Consider the following 18,003-nt stretch of genomic DNA (forward strand, 5'->3'; position numbering starts at 1 on the left):
CTCAAACATTGCTAATGGGACTGTAAAATCATACAATTATTTTGGAGAACAGTTTGACAATTTCTTATAAAGTTAAACACACACTTTCTGAAAGATTGAGCAGTTTCACTCCTTGGTATTTACCCAGAAAATATGAAAACATATGTCCACACAAAGACTTGTACACAAATGTTTGTAACAGCTGTATTTGCAATACCAAAAACTGGGGGACAAATTGTGTTCTACTCATACCACGGAATAATCTTTGAAATAAGGAGCAAACCGTCGATATACATGGCACATAGACAAATTTCAAAAGCTTTATGTTGAATGAAAGAAACCATTCACAGAAGAATACCAAGTGCATGATGTCACTTTTATAATGTTTTGGAACAAAGAAAACTTACCAATAGTGATCGAAATTGGATCAGTGGTTGCCTGACATTGGGGTCGGGGGTGAGGGAAATGACTGCACAGGTGTACAAGAGAGCTTTCTGGGGTGATGGAAATGTTCAATATCTTGGTTGGGGTGTTGGTTACCTGGGTGTATCCATTTATCAGGACTCACTGAACTGTACACTTAAAATGGGAATATTTTATTGTATGTAAATTACACCTCAATAAAGTTAATTTTTAAAAATATGTAGGGACCTAAACTGGAAATCACTTAGACTTGAGTTTTAACTTTAAAATTTTCTCTGTAATCTAATTTATTCTAATATTTAGTTTCTTGTCTCTAACAGTAATACAAAATTTCATGTCAGTTTAGCCTACATTAAACCACTACAAATTCAAAAATTGTAGAATTCGTTCAACAAAGCTTTAAGCTTTCATTATAAAGAATTCCAGAATTTACTTTATCCACATGAATAACTGAGTTGTTTCTACGAGGTACACTAATGCTTAGATGTAAATTACACTGCATTAGAAATCTGCTCACCCGTGCTTAAACATATCTGTACTTCAACGAAATAAATGCATCTAACTAAACAAAACGTTAGAGGATGATCCAATTCTGTGAACTAGCAAAAGGCTAAGGGTTCTTCTTCCAAGCACAAGGTGATAAATGTATTCATTCGCTATTTTAGTCTGTCTCCAGCGCCACAAGAGAAGACAGATCATTAAAGGCACAATGAAATGAAACACAAGAAAACTGCTACAATTTACCTCTGGACCCCCTTCCAGCATTGGCTATGTCGGGTTTCTGTCCTCCTTTCAGCCACAGAGAGTTACAAGGGTCACAAGACCAAAAGTTGGATTCAAAAGAAATAAAAAATGCAGATGACTCAATTAATCCACTGCTATTTATTAGTGTAGAAATAGCTTTGGAGGTAGTTTATTAATGAGGCATTTTTCAAATCATCCCACTCATCATGTCTATAATTCAAAAGCATCATCTTAAAAAGGAAAAGAAAAACACTTGTTAGTGTGTAAGCATAACACGTTGAAGTGGTTTTCAAAAAGCGGCACTTCCAGTGTCCTTCAGCTTCCTGGTGCGGCAGCGTCACCTGCGAGGAGGTCGCCAGCTCCCTCGGACACGCGGTCAGCATGAAGAAGTGCATCACAGTGATGATCACATTGCTGCCATCTGCATGGTCACTTGCAAATAAGATGACGAGAGCTCCCTCAGCTTAACACGAGGCTTTGAGGTCTGAACACCCAAGCCACTCCTAAGGACAGGACCGACATACACAGGGTCCTGTCTGCAGGACATAACAGGTCACGTCAGAGGTTCATCCATTTCCCCTTGGAATTAGTTAAAAAAAAATCTTCCAGGGGGTCTAGCAAAAATATTTTTTTCTCCCCATTTCTCTTCATTATTTTTAGCCTCCAAAAGGCTCATCTATTGATCCATCAGAACAAGAATTGGCTCTGAACCAAAACCAAAAAAAAAAGAAAATCCCTGCAGGGTTCTGTGGCACTTCATGAGTATCAGTGTGCAGCTTCCACGTGGAAGTTGTCAAACTGTGCGAACTCAAAGGAGTGCGTTCCTATCGCGGCCCAGCCGTGTTTCGGGAAGGTCACGGACACATTCTTCCAGAGAGGCCAGCCATTCAGCAGGCCAGACGAGAAGCCACCCTGGAGCGGGGAGAAACACAGCCCGTGAAGACACGTGAGAATGATCCTCTGGAGTCTGTCCCTTAATGGATGGCCCACCTACTTAGTGCAGCAAACAGCCTTCTCACTTAAGACATAACCACAGCAAAACGATTCCACAAGGTTGAGCAAAAGTTTGAAATGCAGGGAAAATTCTCCCAGAGGAAATTCTTATCTATTTATATAAACAGTTTTGAAGGCACAAGGAAAATCTTAATATTTTCTTGTACTCCACCAAAGTGCTGTAAAACTGGAAGAAATGGAACACTTTTCCTAACATTATGATAAAATTTTAGACAAAAGCTCACTAAAATAAAAAACATCTGTTATTTATAAGTAGTTGCAAGTACATGGGTGGTGGCTTACAGCCACCAGCTCTTCAGACAGGACTGCTGAAGCGAAAATGTTTAAGATCTTCATTCAGGAACCTCGGCCCTGCCGGGGGAGTAGTAATTAACCTTAGTTTTATTGTTTTATCCCCATGTACAGAGTATCGTTTCAAAGTCACATCAAGAGCCCACCCTTAAGTTAGAAGAATAGTAGCCATCAGTTAACCCGATGATTTGGAGGGTGGGAGAGGGGACGGGGAGAGGAAGGAAAGAATCCACAGGAACAACTCACTGATCACTGACAGAGTCCTCCGCAGACAGCTGCCATTCCTGCTTAGCTAAGCGCCTGGAACACAGCGAACAATGCACATGGACCCTTACTATCACCGTCCAGCATGCTTCTGAGCGTATGTTCACAGCATACTCCTTATAGCTACACTTAAAACTAGCTAATTTCAAAGGGTGAAGAGCTGAAGACCCAAAGTACTAGGCCAAGAACCAAAATGAAATCTGCTCTTAAGTCAGAGAATTATCATGGGATGGGCCTTCATTTAGTTCTTTTATTTAATATATGGAGCCACTGCCAAAGTAACAGGATTAAAAATCAAAGTCACAGGTTTACCAGCAGCGCTAGGGCTGGACTTGGAGTTGCCCAACTCCGCATTCAGAGCCACACGCCCTTCTGTTACTACACACCTGCAGTGGTCTTCAGCCCTCAAAGTGCAGGCTGAGTATCTTCTTCCACTTAGTGAATGGTGAATATTAACACTGAGCCAAGGGACTCAAGTATACAAATCACATTAAGCGCGAAGCCTGTGTCTAACGGCACCTCATCCCATCCTCCCCTTGCCCTCGCTCCCCAGGCCTCGGCCATCCTGGCCTCCCAGCTGCTCCTCTCCCAAGGCTGGTCACAGAAGTGCCCTCTGCACGGCTGCTCCTCCCACCAGTCGCATCTCAGGACAAACATCACCAACTCTAAACAGTCTTCCTGGACCTCTCACTAGAGAATCTGGCAGGGGAGCTTCTTTACCTCATTATCCCATTTTTCTTTCATAATTGTATTTACTTGTTCATTCAGAGCAGGAGTCAGCCAACTATGGCCCCCAGGTCAGCCACCTATTTTCATAAACTAAATGTTATTGGAACACAGCCACACGATTCACCTACTTACTGTCTGTGGCCGCTTTCCCACCGCCAAGAGCAGAGCTGGAAAACTGCAACACAGACCACATGGGTCACAAAGCCTGAAACATGCACTTTCTGGCCCTTTACAGAAAGAGTCTACTAGCCCCCGTCCTCGAAGAAAACGGGCACCGAGAGAGCCGGAACCTCATCCGTCTTGCTCACGGCTGCATCCGCAGCACCGGGAACAGTGCACGTAACAGATGCTTGATAACAAGGTGTCCAGTGAAAAAATAAAAAATACTTGACTCTAAAACAACCTACTTCCATTTTACAGATAAAGAAACAGAAGGTAAAAAAGTGAAATAACTTGCTGGAAGTCTCAGCATATGCCAGTAAGGAAAGATGAAAGCTGTCTGGTTCCAAACACACCCACTGCTAAGAGTATTAATTTGACTCATTAAGTGCTTACCACATAACAGGTACTGTACCAAACTTGCAAATATTTACTCATATATACATATATATGACTCCATGCACAAGAAGGGTGTGCCTTCGTGATATTATGATGAGAAATAGAGTCTGAGCAACAAAATATTTTCAAGTCTATTGCTCTAACCATCAAGCAGCAGTGCTGAGATAGAGCATCTGGTGTGTGTTGAGAAAAATTCAAAAATGGCCAACGTTAAAATGATAAAATCCTAATACTGGCAGTAATTTGGAAAATGAACATCATAAGAGATGTTTTGTTTTTCATTTATGGAGTGAATTTTTATACACCAAATGTTACTTAATGCACTGAGAATCTAGGATGAATGAGAAAGACAAGGTCCCTGCTCTTAGGGAGCTTACATTCCAGCAGACGGAGACATACAAACACACACATGATAAATAAGAGCTTAGCAATAAGTAGCACGTGAAGAATTAAAACAGGTTGATGTTACGAGTGCCTGGGGGACCACTTTAGATTGGAGAGTTGCAGAAAGATTCTCGGAGTGCGTGTGCAGAGCTGAAATGCAAGGGAGAAGCAGAACTGCCCAGAGTTGACGGAGCAAGAAATAATGGGGTAGTGGGTGGAGCAGGTGTAAGTCAGCAAAATCCCCATCTATCCCAGTAGCAAGATGGGAATTGATTTCTAAAAGCAGTAAATCCCACTGTATTAGAGAGATACCCGAAGAAACAGCGAACATCGTTCAAAGTGGCTGTGTCGGAGGAACAGAACAGAGTGGGGTGAGGAGGAAGGGACAAGCGGCGAGGCAGGAGGCAGCTGTTTTCAATAAGCCCCTTTGATTTTGTTAACTATGTATGCAAAGTATCTTTAGAAAATTAGGAAATTTACCTTTTAAGTCTCATTCATGATTTCAAAAAATTCATAGTTACTAAAAATAAGCCTAACAAGAAATGTGCAAAAACTACAAAAATAAAACTGAAGGACATAGTGGGAGATTTTAATAAATGGTGAGATGCAGCATGTTCCTGTGACCATGTTCTTGAGAGGGAAACACATTATTCTAAACAAATATATTATTTTTACTCAAATTGATGTATAAATTCAGTGTAATACTAGCAACATTTTTCATGGAACTGAAAAGATGTCTTAAAAATTCCAATAGAAGAGTAAATATACTATAAGAGAAAAGGTAATTTTAAAAAGAAATAATGAGGAGCTTGCCTCACCAGATAACCACTCATTCATTCAACAAGGATGCACCGGGCTCCTGCTCTGTGTGTGCACCAGGCACTTTTCTAGGTGCCGGAGAGCCGGCAGTGACTAAAACAGAGAGGTGCCTGTCGTGAAAGGAGCAGGTCCTAGTGAAGGGAGCAGGACAAACACACAAGCGATCAACAGAACATGCATGATGCCAGGAGGTAGTAAGAGCTTCGGAGAAAAATAAAGGAAGGAAAGAGGGGCAGTGAGGGACATGGGGTACTATGCTACATAAGGTGCTCAGGAAAGACTCAGAAGGAAGGAAGGGAGTAAACCACATAATCAAAGATTTTCTAAAGTAGACACAATTTAAAATGTGATACTGGATAGTAACAGACAAAGCAATTAAAGAACAGAAAAAAGTTCAGAAATAAGCCTCTGCACATGTGATGAGTTGTTGTATCAAAAAGGTGGTCTTTAAATCAAAAGCAAAAGGACAGTTTATATAATAAATGATGATGGCTATCCATTTGTTTTAAAAAAAAAAAAATATATATAGGGCTTTTCTCCTTATGATTCACAAATAAATTCCAGGTGGATTAAAAACTTAAACACACACAAAAAAAATCCTAAACTTTGTTTAGCTGGAGGCAGAAAAATGTTTCTAACCTTAAGAAAAGGTAAGGCCTTCTTAAATAAAGCAAAAAAGCAATAAAAAAAGTGAAATATGTGACAGTACCAAAATTTAAAATTTCTATTCATGAAAAAACCATAAGCAAAACTGAAGTACATGAGACAGAATGGAAGAAAATATTTGTGGCATATACAGCAGACAATAGGTTACTACCCGGAATATATAATAAATTCATACAAATTCGTCAGAAAAAGACAACACAATAGGAAAATGAGGAAAGAATGTGAACGGGTAACTTCAGAGAAGAAAAAAAAAACACAAATAGCCAATAAACATAAGAAGATGTGTGACCTCCTTAATTATCTAGGAAATAAAAATCATGTCTATTAGTTTGAAAAAAAATCTTTAAAATCGATAATATCAAATATGTTATAACTGCTATAAAAATTGATATAGTTTGGCTAGCAATAGGGCAGTAGCTGTTAAAATTTAAAATCCAATTCCAAGACCTAGTATCTTCCTAAACAAACAACAGCACATGGGTACCCCAAGAGGCAAGTAAAAGATCCCTCCCTTCTGCCTGCAAGTAAGCCAGCCCTTACTGCCTCAGTTCACTGCAAAAGGGGAGAACTGGGAGCCAGGTTATGCCCATCAAGTGTGACACAGTTAAATAAACTATGTTACACCCAAACCCGACATTCAGTGCATGTTACTGTTACTGCCAGAAAAATCAGTATTGTCACTTTTGCTGGTTGAGTAAGAGAACAAGTTCAAAGCTATTTGAATTCCATTTTTAACATCTACTGTAACCTAGACAAACTTATGACAGGACTCTTTTAGCCAAGAGCAGTACATTATACAGAGGACTTTCTCCACACAGCATCCCTTGGAAGCATGTCAATCAATTACCGATGATCAACCAGTAAATTGACACATATTTTTAGATTCCCATGATACTACAGTTAATCCAGTGTCAATCTTTTCTGACAAAAAAAGAGTCATGGAAACCAACTTCTAAAAAAAATTGTCTTTATAGTTGAAGACCAAATCATTCTTAACCATCAAAAATAAACTTATGTGGCTTTGCTTTTATACCTGTTAGCTCCAATCAGAATCTTGGTTTAAGAAAACTTGAAAAAAATAGTTCAATTATTAAATTTATCTATTAATTACTCTTGAGTTTAAAAAACAGAAACAAAATTTGAAAAAATAGTGGGGGTGATAAAGTCAGCTGTCGATGGTTCTCACGTGGGCTTACCCAGACACACACTGTCATCCCAGGGACAGTGGTTTGCTGGTATCGTGGCAGATTCTCTGCCTATTTCCACTACTTATCACACTTTCCCCCTCCCATCTGGTAACAGAACATGCTAAAAAGTCACAAGGAAAGAGCAGTTTACCTCCAGGCGTTCTGATCAGCAATACTCACCTTAATAGTTAAAGTGAGCGTATACCACTTTTTTGCTGTAATGTCAGCATGTCCTACAGTATATATGGTCCATCCAGCTGTAACACAAAAAGATTATCCTGATACATCTTTAAAATCTAAATCACAGAATCGCAGAACTCAGTGGGGGTTCTCAGGTGCATTTGTATGCAGTAGAATCAGCCTTAATAAAATTGACGTTTCCATAACTATAACTGATTCTAAAGCAAAACATCCTTCACTCAGGCATGCATTCAACATGCAGAGAGAGCCAACCCCAAGCCATATACTATATATGAGCTCACAAAAGAACTAGAGAATAAACTTACAAACTAACTATGGTACAACAGTGTATTAGCGTGTACAGTTCAGGTATATATATGTACACCCGATTGGATTAAATACAGAGGATAAGAAGGAACAGTCAAAAAGTACCATAAGCGTTGCAGCTAGTGTAACTGGCCACATGGTAACAGCATTCACTGAGAATTACGCAGAGAAAATAACCATTTTTGAATGCATTATATTTGAATGTCCTAGACACAGATTTAAATTCCTAGTCCCAGTTCCGCCACTAATTCATTCTGAGACCTTGGGCCAATCAGCTGTCCTCTCTGGCACTCTGTTTTGGATTGGAAAATGTGAGGTACCTTCTCGATCAGTCATTCTATGATTATGCAATTCCTATTCTAATTTTTTTTTACACACTCCTTCTTTAATTGTTATTTTATAATTGAAGCCCTTTTCACCTCAGGAAGAGGCAAAGAGGAGTAAACTTTAGGACAGAAGAGTTTTTATTAATGCAGGATAAAATTCAAGAGACTGTGAATCAAGAAGAGTCACCAGCAATAAAGACCAGTTTCAACAAAGCAGTGTGTGCACAAACCAAAGTGAACTGGATGGAATTCAACCTGAACAGACTCTAAAAGCACCCACTCTGGATAAAATACTATTCTACTAAGACAAGGACTATTCGGATGAATGAGAAAAGTCAAGCTGTTTTCAAGTTACTGACTAAGCCAAGAAGTAGGATTTCTCCATTGTAAGCAAATCAATCCTTCCCCTTACATTTCCATAAGCACACCTGCAACATTCTGACAGTCTTGCTTTTATTTATAGTATTTCCTAGGCATCCTCTCGGTACTGATACCACCTCACCCCCAGCCTACGGTAGTCCTACCCTGGCAGCCTAGTTCTCCTCTACAATAGCCGAAAAGCTTTGCACAATTTTCTCTTTCACTGTGCTGCCTCTCTCTGTACCAATTAATTAACACTATAATTTTGAATTGTTTGGTATTTGCTTACTTGTGTTAAATCTCTGCCCAATTAAATGTCCAGCACACTGGGGTATAAAGCTCTTTTGTTACTCCCTTAAGTAGTAAACAGATACAGCAACATATCACATAGTGAGTCACGTGCTATAGAGGAAGCTACTTACCTAGATCACCTGTAACTCTGTAGGTTCCATCTGCAAAAATCCAGAAGAAAACTCCTCTGGCACTTCTAATCAAAATGCCACCTTTATTCACTCTTCCAGCAATGAACACACCCCCCTTCTCAGGGGTCTCTATATAGACATCACACTTTATAGTCAGATTGGACCTGCAGAAGGGAGTGTTAGTGCTTTTAATTATGTCATTTCCAATGTAGCACAAATGGCTCATTTCACAGCCACATGCTTCCAAACTTCTCATTGAGGTGAGTACCTGATTTGCTAAGCCTACACTTATGGCAGGGATGGCCTTCAAGAATCTTCACTGATAATGGTTTTAAGCTTTACAGGATTAAAGTCAAGTCATTTCATCACTCTTTTAATGACTTACTACTGGAAAATAATATTTACTGTTTTCAAGTTTACTAAGAACATATTTCCTATCTCTCTATAATAAAACAATTTCTCATTCTAAAAATATAATAAAAGCCATTTTCTCTAGGAATACATAAAAGGTAAGTTTTCACATAATTCTGAGCAAAGAGGTTTATTAAATTTCCATCAGCAGAGAGAAGCAAGAAGACTACTAGGAGCCTTTGGGAGAACATAAGCTACATTGGGGCTAATTTTTACATTTAATCCTAACAAGACTTAAAAACTCCAGAAGAAAGATCTAAAATTATTTCTCTGCAAAGACACAGTCAACTCTACCCTGACTCTATAGGCAGGGGTTTTCAAACTTGAGCAGCGTTGAAATCACCCCAGAGGGCTCGTTCGATTCAGTCTGCTGGCTCCCCCACAGGCTCTGATTCAGTAGGTCTCTGGTGGGCCCCTTGACCTTGCATGTCTAACAAACTGCCAGGTGATGCTGACGCTGCTGGTTGGGGAATTCCACTCTGAGAACCACTTCCCCCTATAGAGCATCTCTATCTACACAGAGGCAGGCAAACTCTGGTCCGGGGATCTCTGGTTGACACCAGTATATCAAAGGAGGGGAAAGGTTCAGCCAGCCAGGAACTATCAGAGCTTTAACAGTGAGCTCTCCTCCAGGCTTCCTTCTAGAAACGCTACTAGACGCCTTCTGCAGCGATGCACCACCCCGATCCAACATGAGCAAGGAAAATAATTCCCCTCCTACTCAAATTCTAACTGCAAATGGGAAAGAGTTAGAAAGCCTGCACACAGCCAAGCAGTACAGCAAGCAATTTATCTAAAATAAAACTAAGAATGCCAAGAAATATATTTTAGAAATGGGGAAAAACTGAATCTTGAATTATGTGACTTTTTACATTTCTCAGAGTTTCTAGTCAGTGAATTTTGCACAGTGCAATTTTACTACGTAAAGGAAAATATAAAAAAGAAGCACCTACAACAGGCACACAGCAATCAGGAAAGTTCACATTTAGTCATTTAACCAAAGCTGGACTACTTTATGGGAAAATCAAATGCTACGTAACTAAAGCCCAGTCTCTCTCGTGTGTCCTCCCACAGCAGAGGGGGCTTTCCTCTCTGCAGAGCATCCCCAGCACGAAACCACTGCGGATCAGCCTCGTCCAGCACATCCCCACCTCCCTGCTGGTTCATCCAAAGTCTGAAAGTGTACAGGTCCTGTCAGCACCACAAACTTATTCTATTTAGAGTTAAAGTAAGAGAAGATCAAACGTTTTCCTTTTTTTTTTTTAACCTTACATTCCAAAATAAGTGATTCTTGCATCAGAATTTACAGGCAATTTTACAGATAATGAAGGAAACTGAATAAAAGTCTGGTTCAGTCTTCCACAGCCATAATCTCTCAGAGTGCTGAGAGAGCAAAAACCAGCCAATAAATTAAAGCAAATTTGATCAAAAGGATGCAGAGTTCAGATGTGTGCAGCAAAAGATAGTTTTGTGATTGTCTTCAGATCTCAACCAAGGCTCACTAACAAGGTGGAAGTCTTAAGGAGCTTTGGTAAAGTCCACCTTTTATAGTCAAATTACTGTGCTGATACTTCACTAAATCTAAATATGAGAGAGGAAGTTCTGCCATAAACACAGTTCTAAGAACCGATGGCACTGTGCACACGTGGCGCCGACTTACTCAAATAGCACCTGACTTTCCCTCTCCTACTCTCAGGAAGAAGACAGTGATTAAAACAAGGCTGTGAGGTGTATTCAAAAGAGCATGGGCTACAGCACCAGACAGACTTGGCCTCGTGTTCGGGTTCTGGAACTTCAAAGAATGGGATCTTGAGTAAATCTAGCCCTGAAGCCTCAGTTTCCCAATCTGTAAGGTAAAAAGGATGCTACCTCTGCCATAAGGTGGCTGTGGAAAGCTCACAGCAGCGTTCAGCGTTGCCCAGTTTTCAGTCCCTCCTTCCCCTGCAATAAAGAGGCATCACAGCCAGAAAACAGCAATGACCGTAGGATGTCTGTGACTCTCGGAACAGATCCGGCTGCCTCAAATCCAGAACAAGGTAACAGCAAACAACACACAGTAAATAGCATGAGACCAGATTTTAAAGGGTCTTGGAAGTCAGGCATAGAAGACTAGACTTCTCAAGACTAATATTAGAGCTTGGGACTAGAGTTGGGATTTATAATAGGGAGGAAGGCAATACGGAGGGATAAAGACTTTCTGCAGCATCCCACAGGGGAACAATTCAAGGTTCTTTTCTGAATTATCTTCCCTTTCCTGTCCAATTCCTAAGCTATGACTTGACTGGTCACGATAAGACTGGTGATTCGGCATTAATAGTTACTATCACCAAACCTGGAATGCTTGTGTTTTATGTTTCACATTGGAATTACACTAGTTAAAAGAAAAAATAGAAAAGATACACCTATAACAGTTATAGTAAGTCAATACATTGGCATTTCATAACTGACTTAAAGGGGAAGGTGAAGTTTTGGTTTGGCCATTATATTTTGAGTGAAGAATAAACACATCTTCTTTCTTTGTCAAATGCCCAAAGACAAGAGTGGAGTGCACCAGCCAACTAAAAGCTGATTTGCTTTTCACTGTTGCCATCTACTGTCACCTGGTAAATAGATTTTCCACCAAGGCTCAAACAGTGCAATTCAAGCGTGGATCCAGCAGGTGGCAACACCAGATCAACAAATCAATTCACCAGCAAAAACAAAAACTTAAAAGCAACAGGCAAATCACAAAGTCTGCTTATAAATAAATTTTAAATTATAATTAGTCCCCAAATCCTCAATTTCTATACTAAGATCAGTCTTATCCTGCAATAATTATTATTAAATTGGGCAAGGCCACTGAGGCAACAGAATAATTGGCTGGTTTGTGACCAGATATTCAGCAATTACCACAAACCTGTTAGGTTCTTAGACAAGGAAGAACGTTAAAAAGTCCTGGCTTCAGAATGTGCCTGACAATGTTACAAGGTTATTCCAGCCAGAGCAATGTGAAGGACGTCAGTTTTACATACCACTGGTAATCTCCTATAACACTGATCGTGTTGAACGCATCAGCAGCCCAAGTAATGGGTCTTTGATTGAGAACCTGGCGCAGTGTGAAGCGATGCTCTCCAGGGTCTTCAATATTCATGAAGTATTCAAATACGCCAGTCTGATCAGCAAAATTTGGAGCTTCACTAAAAAATGGGTAATCTGTTCAGGACACAATAAGTTCTGTTCAGTATCAAATCCTTACAGAGTCTCTCCTTTCTGACATTTTCTGGTACATTTGGAAATACTTTGAAAAGTTTTAAATAAGTAAATGATACTTATAACCAGTAAAAGTTTAGGGATTTGGCTAATAAAGAGCGATTGACTTTTATATCATCATTATTAAATATCACTATGGTCAGCTTGACATCAGACTTTACATATTTAATCCATGCAACTGCCTAAGAGGGAAGGTGATGAGTTCTGGAATAAGGCAGACCTACATTCAAATTCCAGCTCAGCTGATTCCATGCGCAAGTTTCTTAACTGCCCTGTGTCTCAAGTTTCCTCATTTTCAAGGGCCAGAGGACAAGAAAATTAAATAAAAGAATGTATATAAAGTGTGTATAAAAGCTAGCACTTAGCAAGGGTTCAATATGAGATAGTTTTGTTGTTTCTAATATGTGTCAAACAAGGTTCTAAATCACTGGTCACAGTCAGCAGCTGAGAGAATGTCAGAAAAGGCTGACTGCCAAGTTCAGAATTTACAAATGGCAACTTCTCTTCTCTTTCCAAAATGGAGCAAAAACCAGTTTGGGGTCTAAATTAGTTTTATTAAATTATAGTCCTACAATGACGAAGGCTATAGAAGATCAATTTGAGTTGTAATATCTTATAGCCACTTTGCACTTCATGCTTTTTCAAATGTTTTCAGACTCGCCACAACATTTCAGACATCAAAAACCCTATAAAGCACCTTGAACAACATGAGGACTAATCCGCATATAACTCACAGCTGGCCCCTCCCCATCCGAGGTTCCTCCGCATCCTTGGATTCAACCCACCACAGACGAGGGAGAGCTGCGGTATCTACCACTGAAAACTGCCCACACGTAAGGGGACCTGTCCACATCAAACCTGTGCCGTTCGAGGGTCAACTGTAGCTCTAAGGTCTGGCATATAGTTTTTTAACTTTAGTTTTTAGTTTATTTTGCAGCCAATAAAGCATTACATTTTGGATTTGAAGACTTGGAGTTGCCTTTCAGTTTTCAGGTCACAGAATACACGGTTTTGGTGTTGGCAGAAGTTTTTTAGTCATTAATTAGGCATATCCCAAATCCCACACAGACTCCTCGCCTACTGAAGGTAAGAAGCGTTCCCTTTGCCAACAGACAGCTGAGCAACAGACTGCTGCCCCTCTCGAGGTTAGCATTAATGGGTCGTCTATGAGGCCACTTCAGAGTTGCAAGGGAACAAAGCACCAGGCTCCCCCGAGGCTCACGGTGTGTCCAGGACAGAGTCCGCAGGGCCTGGTACTCCAATCAACCAGGAGATCATTTCCTGGGAAAGGAAGGTGAGACCCTGTGGCAGGGACTGGAGCGGGAGGGAGGAGTCTCCAACCTCGTGGAACAAGCGGCCGGGCAGCAACAGGAAGTTCAAGTTGCCCTCCAGCAACAGCAGTCTCCCTCCCGACCTCTCTCCTACAGCTACAGGTTTTAGGAGCAAAGAACAGGGCACCTGGCCCCTGTCTGTGAGGTCAGGGGTGCCAGACAACATCATCTACCAGTCAACAAGTTCGTCGCTTACTGAGTGACCTGGGAATGTAACCACAATGACCGTGCCTTCAAACTTCTCACACAGTTCTCCTAAGTGACCTATAATCAAAAGCTTTTCTACTAGCTTTAGGACAGATCTTCCGAGAAAACCAGGAGAGCACAAATATCAAGCTCCCAGGCACAGCCAGAGGGCAGAAAGTGGGCTGGGTTACCCAAGAACAGCTTCACTGCCCGTGGCGCTCAGTCTGCGAGCACTGTGGGAAGACAGGCATTTAAGTGCTTTAGTCTCCTCACATGCGGAAGACGTCAATAACGGCGTTCATGAAATACGGATAATGGGACAGTAGCAATGTTACAGATCTTAACTTTCACCCAGAAAAGGTTATTAGAGTTACAGATGGTCCCCAACTTACGAGTTTTCGACTTTTTGATGGTGTGAAAGCAGTGTGATTCTGTAGAATTGTACCTCGAATTTTGAATTTTGAATTTGGATCTTTTCCCAGGCTCACGATACACAGTACAGTCCCTCTTGTGATGCTGGGCAGTGGCAGTGGCAGTGAGCGGCAGTGAGCACAGCTCTGCCTCCCACACGATCACGAGGGGAAACAGCCAACACAGTTAGAGTCTAGAACCGCTCTGGACCCAGACTATTATTGCTTTTCCCTTTCAGTAGAGTATCAATAAAGGACATGAGACGTACCACACTTTATTATAAAATAGGCTTCGTGTGAGACGATTTTGCCCAGCTGTAGGCTCGTGTAAGTGTCCCGAGCATGTTTAAGGTAGGCTGGGCTGAGTTACGAGGTTCGGTGGGTTAGGTGTATTTAATTGCATTTTTGACTTAGGATATTTTCAACTTACAATGCATTTATCCGGACGTAACCCCATTGTAAGTCAAGTAGGATCTATATAACTTTCATTCTGACAATAACCTCTACCATTTTTTTTTGGCACTGAAAATTACAGGGCCCTCAACTTGCAATTTATCTTGAAGTAACCCAAGAATAACATCCGTTCACCATGCAGAGACTTACACCTAAGTCAATGTACCTCTCACAGCCACCCCATCACGCACTGGCGGGACAGGTAGAAATCCGTCCACTATTACTGAAGATGGACACCAAGTTACGTCTGAGTACCAAAACTTACCGACATTGAAGTCATCGTTGTAGACACAGGGGAAGGGCTGGGACTTGGGGGGCAGCGGGTAGTTGCCTTTCCTTCCCGTGGTGAGGGTGGTGAGTGTGAACAGCTCGTCCTCCTGCAGTTCCAGCGTGAAGCTGCCACCGCTGTTGAGCTGAGAAACAAACAACACCGTGTTCAAGCCAGTTGCTTTGGCTGATCTCATCTGGGCCAAATGACTCTTGAAAAAATAAGCTTAAAGAAAAGCCAAACTCATTTCTGTTAGAACTTCCTAACTACTTGTGAAAGACACACTCAGTATCAAGGCTCTCGGAATCTTTTTTAAGTTATTTTAAAGACTTCATAAAATTAAACTTTGTAGAAAGGAGCTTGAAAGAATTTACTTCACGGAAGGAAGACTAAAGGACCCCCAAAACTATTTCTATTAGTCTATTCTCTTCCATTAGGCTGTCAGATCCCTAAAGCTGGTGCATAATTCAACACATGTAACTAAGAGCTCTTCTTATCTACATTTTAGAACTTAACTAAGGTAGAAAAATTCATAAAATCTTACTGTTGACTCAGCTGTTAAACACAGAAATCCTTTACTACTAAGAAAAAAAGTCCCACTCATGATATGTTCAATATATATTTCAATTAGTAAGTTAGGTTTATGTCCCATTTATGATCTTGGCAATTTAATCTCTTTAAGCCATAATCTCCTCATCTTTAAAATGAGGGGGGAATGCATACCTCACAGGACTGTGAGGATTAAGTGAGATAATGTTTATAAAGTTCTGAGCCCACTAGGGGAGGGTGTAGCTCAAGTGGTAGAGCACATGCTTAGCATGCACAAGGTCCTGGGTTCAATCCCCAGTACCTCCTCTAAAAATAAATAAACCCACTACCTCTTCCCCTGCTAAAATAAAATAATTAAGTAATATGATAAATAGATAAAATATTTTTAAAAAAATAAATAAAGTTCTGAGCTCAGTGTGTGTGACCTACAAGAAATACTCCCTGCTCACAGCTGTCCTATGGTAAATGTAGACACTGAATGCTTTGCGTAAGTGATGTAGGTATTAAATGTACGTCCACTATATGGAATTTGAGGTTTTTTCCTACTCTGAATTAAAAGGGTTTATATCATACCTTTGCTTTAATAAATTATTGGTCAGATCTATGAACTATCTAACACCATGTTCTGACTTAGTAAGAGTATTTTTCCTATGGGGAAATTCAGCTTTATTGAGCTATTTCTAGTAATGTGTTGTGCAAAAAGTAGAAACTACACTTTTTTTTTTTAGAATTTAATATATTTTTTTTAATAGAGTTCCTGTCAGTGGGGAGGGGGGTGGCGTTCCCATGGTGGGGATACAGCCGTGCTGCTCAGCCCCCAGAGGGCAGGGCCAGGCGCCATGCTTCTGCACACAGCCCATCAGCTACATGTCCCACCAGGAATAGCGTATAATCATTGACACTGAGTAGGGGAGTCACAGAGCGTTCATTACCAGAAAGAGTAGCAGCTTTCTGTCAATCAGGTGAAGTGATATGCTTCATTCTTTGAAACATTTCCTGAGAAACCTCTGTGTGCTAACAATCTCTCTAGGAGGCACCTGGGACAGAAAGCTAAATAAAGCAGAGGCCCAGTCCCTGAGGCACCCAGTGTGATGGGAAAAGTGTCTGCTAGGTAAGCACATATCCCTCAGTGGCCACAACCTGAGACTGGTGGGGAGGGTTCCAGAGGAAGCAATACATGTGAAGAGTCTTGAAGGCTGACAAAGATATGAGCAGAAGGCATTCTAGGGGGAAGAAAAAGCATGTGCAGAGTCACAGAAGCCATTAACTTGGCACGCCATGCTCTGAAAAAGGCAAGAAGTTCAGTCTGTGAAGAGCGGCCAGTTTGGCAGGACACGCATCTAGAAGGAAAATCAGTCTTTTACCTCATGAGGTGGTAACAAGGGTCACATGCTACACTAACAGATGTGAACCTAGAGGGAAAATTGCTGAGGCATTTTGAGTACAGGACTGAGAAAAATCAGATGTGCATTCTAGACACATCATTCTGGTAGCAGCGTGGCGTGGAGAGAGTCAGATTAGAGTCTGAGAATACAAAAGGTAGTTTCTGAAATCCAAGAGAGAATGAGGAACTGAAACAAGTGGGAATGGAGAATAAGGAACGGGTAGGAGAACTATGTGGGTGGTGGTGTCTGTACTTGGTCACTGATGGTGCACAAAGGGTGAGTGGGAAAGACAGGCTCAAATGAGACTCAGATTTCTACCCTGGGCTACCAAGTGATGATTGGTACCATGCACCAAGACAAACTAAATACCAAGAGCAAACACACCTACCAAACTTCTATACTGCCTTCAAGAGGACTTCTACCAAAAAAAAAAAAAAAAAAAGAAAGAAAATTGAGAGCAACTTTATCTCTATTATGCTTCAGCCATAAAATCAATTATGAAATTAAAAATTAATTCATTAACCAAATGTCTATTTCCTTTTACTGTTGCAATGCTCAGATTATAGGAATTTATTCAAAACTACCCATAGAGAATCCAGTTGTTTGAAAAGAAATCTCTCAGATGGTTTTCCAAGTTTGGTATACCACACCTGTAGCTCTGGTATTTCACTCTAAGGAGAAAACACACACAAAAGGCACAGTTGAGTAATTCATCATCTCCTCTTTGAGGATTTCCAAAATCAGTACCAGTAAGAATGAGCCAATGACAAGCGCATTCTATTTCTATTTCCAAAAGACCCACCTCAAATCTTACATAGTAAACGTTTTGAAAGTAGGAAGACATTATTCAAGCAAATACTTTATTTCCTATAAATACTACAGACTTTTGGCAAATGTTTACGATTTCAGTGCCTTTGCTTCAAAAGTACTCATTACTATATCTGTATAAAGAGCTTTTTAAGAATCTCCCTGCATTAAAAACAATTCTTATGCAATTAATAGTCAGAAAGGGCACTATATTTTCGTATTCAAAACTAACAATAGGTAGAAATAACACGAATCTTGTGTCCCTTTTTTTTTTTTTGGTA

General features: G+C 40.5%; 1 protein-coding gene across 7 annotated transcripts in view; it reads right to left on the reverse strand.

The window, feature by feature from the left end:
* Positions 1 to 1,265: 1,265 nt before the first annotated feature.
* GALC (galactosylceramidase) overlaps positions 1,266 to 18,003 on the reverse strand; it is a 55,360-nt gene continuing 38,622 nt past the window's right edge. For 6 of the 7 annotated variants that reach the window (XM_031454144.2, XM_031454148.2, XM_031454146.2 and 3 more), the window contains 6 exons: positions 17,500 to 17,586; positions 14,979 to 15,126; positions 12,096 to 12,276; positions 8,674 to 8,837; positions 7,239 to 7,315; positions 1,266 to 2,058 (listed from right to left, as the gene is read on the reverse strand). In XM_031454144.2, the coding sequence (XP_031310004.1) occupies positions 1,912 to 2,058; positions 7,239 to 7,315; positions 8,674 to 8,837; positions 12,096 to 12,276; positions 14,979 to 15,126; positions 17,500 to 17,586 (804 nt within the window). In that variant the 3' untranslated portion in view covers positions 1,266 to 1,911. Of the gene's footprint in view, positions 2,059 to 7,238; positions 7,316 to 8,673; positions 8,838 to 12,095; positions 12,277 to 14,978; positions 15,127 to 17,499; positions 17,587 to 18,003 lie in introns of those variants that run through there. The other variant, XM_064486172.1, reaches the window with a different exon arrangement.

This window comes from Camelus dromedarius, chromosome 5 (genome assembly GCF_036321535.1).
Source record: "Camelus dromedarius isolate mCamDro1 chromosome 5, mCamDro1.pat, whole genome shotgun sequence".
NCBI lineage: Eukaryota > Metazoa > Chordata > Mammalia > Artiodactyla > Camelidae > Camelus > Camelus dromedarius.